The following is a 6115-nucleotide window of genomic DNA, read 5'->3' as shown; positions in this document are numbered from 1 at the left end:
GATAACAACGTAAAATCTAATAAATAAGTAAAAATTATTAAGACATAAAACTATTAAATATTGGTTCACCCCTCACTAATAGGCTAGACACGTTGAATTTTCCCCGTGGTTTTCATTACGTGTCTAACACCTAAATAGAGGCCAGGTTCCCATAACAGTCCTCCCACGAGGCACCTCCTCTTGGCAGATCGCCCAAGTGTTCGTTGCTTTATTCCATCAATCTCCTTCTTAATTTAATGATAATATATAACAACAGTGGCGGCCTTAGGGGGTGGCGAGCAGGGCAATGGCCCGGGGCCTCGCTCTTGGAGGGGCCTCGCGCAACAACCAAGTAGAAAAAAGTTGATATTTAAAACTTTTATTTTATCCTTGGCTATTAGTTATAACAATAAAATAAATTTAATTTATAATACAGTATATATTAATATTAATAAGTGCCTACTATTTCAATTCACATACTTTGCACAAAGGACAAGGGCCTCGCAAAGATCTGCCGCCCAGAGCCTCGCAATGGATAAGGCCGCCGCTGTATAACAATTACAATTCACTAAACACCTTAAAAACATTTTTACCTTATTATTATAATATATAGTATACATAAATTAATATATTCAACTAGAATGATGAGATATTATAGAAAAACTAGAGTAATCATACGAATAAATAATATATTAGAAGACATATTATTATTAGTCATTCAAGATAAATCATGTCAAGCGTTGATTTACTTATAAGGAAATATTTCAAAAAGTTTATTTATATTTTAAAATTAAACCAGACTTTTTACATCAGACTGAACTTTTTCTAAGTCAAAGAAGTTAGTGCACTGCTTCGTTTCTAAAATGGATCTCTGGGAGAGGTATGTTTTTTCATATATACAATTTATACAACTTGACTTGTATTGTGCTATAAGATTCTAAGTAATGTTTTAGTGATAAATATGCAAAATTATCTTACGATCTATACGATGGTTTGGACGAGGACATGATGGTTGCTACACTCCCTCCTGTTGTTATCTTTCATGGTCTGTTCGACCATAAAGGAAACTGGGCAGACATTGCAAAATCTATTGCTGATAAATCGGTTAGAAAGGTAACATTTTTACATTTTATCGCTTTCTTTTTAATATCGAAATATATAGGATAAAACAGGTATGATTTAGGTATACGTACTTGATATGAGAAATCATGGTGACAGTCCCAAAATGGCAAGTATGACTCACGATGCAAATGTTAATGACTTGGGTATGTTTCTGAAGAAGATTAACGAGCCAGTAATACTCATTGGCCATAGTTTAGGAGGAACAACAGCAATGGAGATAGCCTTTAAGAAGGTAAGAATTATGATTAGTATTAGCGTTAACTTTTTAGGCTAAATATATTAAGTGGACTGAAGTTAGACTACATTGGCTGTAAACATTTGGAAGAAAAACAAATATAAATCAATCAGATCATGTGTTAATATACATTCATTTAAATTAAAGGGCTGCTCATAAATGTCCTCCATGTTGGAAGGGAGGAAAACTTAAATTAAATAATCTTTCTTAAATTTTTTGTGCCGAAAGGTACGTTTTATACACCGTAAAAAACTACATTATACACTTGTATAACTTATTACAGTCACGAGTTTAGTTTTTAAACGTAAAAACATTCTACTTGAATTATTGATTATTGAATGAGTGTAAGATATTATAGGTGTCTACCAGTGGTTGAGTGGATAAAATCACTGAATACTGGTAGCGGGTTTGTTTCTGACCAATGGGCTAGTTTCCCTTGGCAGATCTCCCATGTGTTACCATGACCAAAGTGTTGCGTTGCCATATTCTCATGTGTTGTGTTACCTTATTCTATCGAATATGGCAACACAACACTTTGGTCATAAAATTTTTAAATATTGATCATGTTTGATCATTAATGTAATATTCAGCACGTATAAATTAAAACATATTTTTTAAAAATTATGTACAGTACATATGTATAAAATTAAATCACATAATTCATTCAAGCAACTAACTTTCATGAGTTTTTATAGGTATGCCGTTATATATATTTAACGCTTTCTAGCATAATTTATTCGTAGTTTTAATAAATGAGTTATTTAACAAGAATTAAGATTAAAAATTATTTGAACGCGTATAATATTCTAACTTAGTGTATATCAATTTTCAAAACTAAATTGTTATTCTCTCTAACAGAAATCTAAATATGCTTATCAAATATTGGGTTGTTCCGAAAGTAAGTTCGTTTTTTTCCGTGGAAAAAAACGCAATATTCTTATAATAAATAAATATTTTATTGAATTATATGTTGACCATTTTGGTCAAATACCTGTTGTCAACGTTTCTGGTAGTAGTACGATTTCACATTCATAAAAGTTTTGATCGTTGCTTCAAAAAACCGATCCAAGTGATTTTTGACATTGTCATTTCAAGTAAATGTCTTACAGTTAAAAAAAATTGTATAGACCAGAGCAAATAATAATCCGAGTGTGTTCGATCTGGAATATGGTTGGTGTGATAGCAGGTCTAATCTAAGTTATAACAGTTTTTGACCAGTTACCAAACTTGTGTGAAATTTGACATTATTGTGGTAAAACACTATACCTGTTTTTTTTTTTTTTTATCAATTCTGGCGGGCTTTTTCTGTTTGATGATATTACGTAATTTGTTTACTCGAATGCATTACACTTTCGAATCAATTGTTAAATTGTCTGGTAAAAGCTCCAAAAAAATTTCCTTAATATCCCACTGAATAGAGCATTTCTCTTTAAGAACTCGTGGAATTCATGTATCCAGCTTTGAAACGAAACTAATTTGTTTCAAGTACTCATAAACAGTTCAATTTGACAAATTTAACCTCTTAGTGATTTCACGTGTTGTTATTCGGCAGTTTGCTTCAATCGGTACTTTTATTTTGCTTTCATTGGCTTTACTTGGCCATCCATAACGTGGTGCATCTTCAATACTNTCGGTACTTTTATTTTGTTTTCATTGGCTTCAATTGGCCATCCATAACGTGGTGCATCTTCAATACTGAAATTGCGAGAACGAAATTTTGTAAACCAGTTTTGGCACTGTCGTTCTGTCAACACATCTCCACCATACATGTCACACGATTTTTTTCTCTCTTGAACAGCATTTTTATTTTTTTGGTAAAAAAACGCAAAATATGCCGAAGATGCTGCTTTTGATCTTCCATATTTGATGGGACACACAAAATAAACAATTGCACGAAATCAAACAAAATTTTTTACAAATAATCCATAAAATGCTAGCTGTCAAAATATACAGTGATAATACCGTTTAGAACGAAAATGGGGGGAAAATATGACTAATCTGTCTAGTGGGAAAAAACGAACTTACTTTCCGAACAACCTAATATATCTTTTGGCAAGATTAAATCTCTCTTTCATGAATAAATAAGTAAATTTAATTTAAATTTACTTATAAATTTAATGCTTCTTTAAATCTGAACAACACACTGTTCCCCTTTTTTGAGCCTGGCCCATGCTGGGTATGATTATAAAGGTCCTATTACTTGTTAGTGCCCACAAGAGCATGAAACTGTGAAAAGACTATTCAAATTTATATTAAATTAAGAGTAAAATTCGTTTTTTGAAGAATTTCAATTGATTAATAACCAAAATTAATTAAAATAGTTGAGGAGATTATGAAATGAAATTTCGTCTATTCTTTGTTTTAGCCTCACTTGGTTAAACAGTTAATTTTGATTGATGTTTCACCATTGAGATATCCTGCTAATGAAGAGACTGAAGTCAGTTACCTCATAGACCAAATAAGAACTGTACTAAACATCATTAATTCCACAGAAGAATTTTGCAAATTAAATTCCGTTTTGGAAAAGTATTTCCAGAAATATATCAAAGTAAGTCAGTTGGAATTTAAGATTTCATATGCATATTAAAAATTCAATTTCAATTCATTAACCAGCAGAACTAAGTATTGAGGTGCCCACCAGTAATCAAGTGGATTAAACCACTGAACACTGGTGGACTTGCGCCTCACCAACAGCTGGCCATGTGGAGTTTTCCAGGTTTTCTTCACGTTTGAAGCACCTAAATAGGGGCCAATTTCCTGTAGGAAGTCCTCGCAAGAGGTATCTCCCCTCTGCAGATTGTCCTCGTGTGGCGTTGCCTTAAACAAACAAACCAAGTATTGAATATGATATTGTTATGTAGTACTTAAGTGTATGAAACGCATAACCCATTTTTGTCCAGTATAGAAGTTTTAACCCATTGTTTTGACCAATGTGAGAGAAAACTGGGAAATGGCTCCTAAATCCGAACAGTTAATGATAAATTACGAGATCGGGAATAAATTGGATTCATATTAGCAAAATTATACCCAAAGGGAACTAACTCAAAAATTAAAAATATTCGAATAATTAGTAAATAATTTTTATTAATTAATATGTATTGCAAATGGTTCAATAAATCATATTTTCCATAAGTGTTTTTGAAAACCGCGTTTTAATATCCGAACAAATAAATTTTAATTTTTTTATGTCAATAGGAAGATACCCTTTTGTCTATCGTTTGTTTCATATTTTTGTCCAGGTAGTGTTTTGTTGACTCAAAAATTTTTATTTTGTGATTTTTTTCTTAATTTATATATTTTTTGATAATTTTTTATTTCATTTTTAGCATATTTATACAATAATATTACTATAATAAGTTTATTCAGTTATAATAGGTCAACGTGTTATAACTATTCAAATTGTAACTTTCTGTTCTGACATTTTATATATTTTTTATTTTTTTAAATTTAATCTAAAATATCAGCACACATTAAATGTATTACTACTGGTAATTATATATTTATTACAAAAATTTATATTTTTGTTCCATATGAAGTGAATAAAGCATATTAGTTCATTATATTAGTTGATAGCAGAATAAAGTTTTGAATACAAACAAATGTTTGATATAATGTGCAATAAGTTCCCAACTAATTAATGTACAGTACTGTACATGCATAAGTGTTATATAGAGTTGTACAAAACAATATTCTATGTCTTTCTGGCTTAGAGCCAAATAAAATTAGATAAGGAGACAATGTTAATTTTGACAAAAAGTAACAAATGATCAAGTTTAAATATTAGTTCAGATATAAATTTTCAGATATATATATTTTTTTCTTATAATTTTCTCTAATAAAATGTTTTGAAAAATATCGTATTTGAAAATATATTAATTATATTAATAAATATTAATATATTTATTAATATCAACAGATCAGGTTACATTTATATTAATAAATGACAGATACAGTATTACAGATATTAATAAATGTAACGTGATTTTTTCATATGAATATAATGATAATTTGATTTTTGGTGAATTTTTAAAATAATATTGCCTGACTGACTTTCTCTGACCTATATTGCCCTCGGTTGTTTTACAAAATAAACGTAAACAAGGAGGCATGGTAAATGGTCAACAAAGGGTAGTCTTAAGCTTCTGTAGTTAACAATTGGATGTGATGTCATTGTGAAATCATGAAAAAAATAGCCCATTTTTTTCATCATAGGAGAATCCATCGATTTGAGAGAGAAATTAAAAATGACTCATGGATCCAAACAACTACTGATAAATTTCAAGATCTGGAATCAAAATTCGACCTTCGACTCCATTTTTTACCTTGCAACGTATCTTACTATGCAACTATCTAACATAAATTTTTCTTTATTTTCAGAACGTTACTCTGTGCAAAATGATCTTATCCAATGTAAAGAAAGAAAATGACAAATTTATATTGAAAATCAATTTGGATTCAATAGAAATGGATCTATGCCAAAAGCAGAAAATGAAAGAAGTCTATCCATTGCGAGGTTCTTATCAAGGCAAAACGCTGTTGATACACGGAAATTCAAATTATGTTTTGTATGCAAATCGCAATATGTTAGTTTAATTTTACATTCGTCAAACGAAAATTGCAAAATGGTATTCTTATTTTTTCAGAACTTCTGACTACAATTGTTTGAGAAAACAATTTTCGGAGATGAGCATCATCCGTATGAAGAAGAGTGGGCATTGGATTCACATGGAGGAACCAGATGAATTGGCGGAATCCATCGTTGAATTTCTATCGAGGAAT

At 30.4% G+C, this 6115-nt stretch overlaps 1 protein-coding gene across 1 annotated transcript; it reads left to right on the top strand.

Moving 5' to 3' along the window:
• Positions 1-816: 816 nt before the first annotated feature.
• LOC111619530 (protein ABHD11-like) lies at positions 817-5767 on the top strand (the record flags this gene model as incomplete). The annotated part of the gene is made up of 5 exons (XM_023361259.1): positions 817-859; positions 933-1092; positions 1163-1333; positions 3702-3884; positions 5714-5767. Coding segments are annotated over exons 1-5 (585 nt in total), but the record flags the coding sequence as incomplete, so codon positions are not given.
• Between the last annotated feature and the right edge of the window lie 348 nt (positions 5768-6115).

Source organism: Centruroides sculpturatus, unplaced genomic scaffold (assembly GCF_000671375.1).
Source record: "Centruroides sculpturatus isolate CEXI.00-Female unplaced genomic scaffold, Cexi_2.0 scaffold179, whole genome shotgun sequence".
NCBI classification, from domain to species: Eukaryota; Metazoa; Arthropoda; class Arachnida; order Scorpiones; family Buthidae; genus Centruroides; species Centruroides sculpturatus.
Note: the sequence above shows the minus strand (reverse complement) of the source record. Positions and strands in the feature narration are given on the sequence as shown.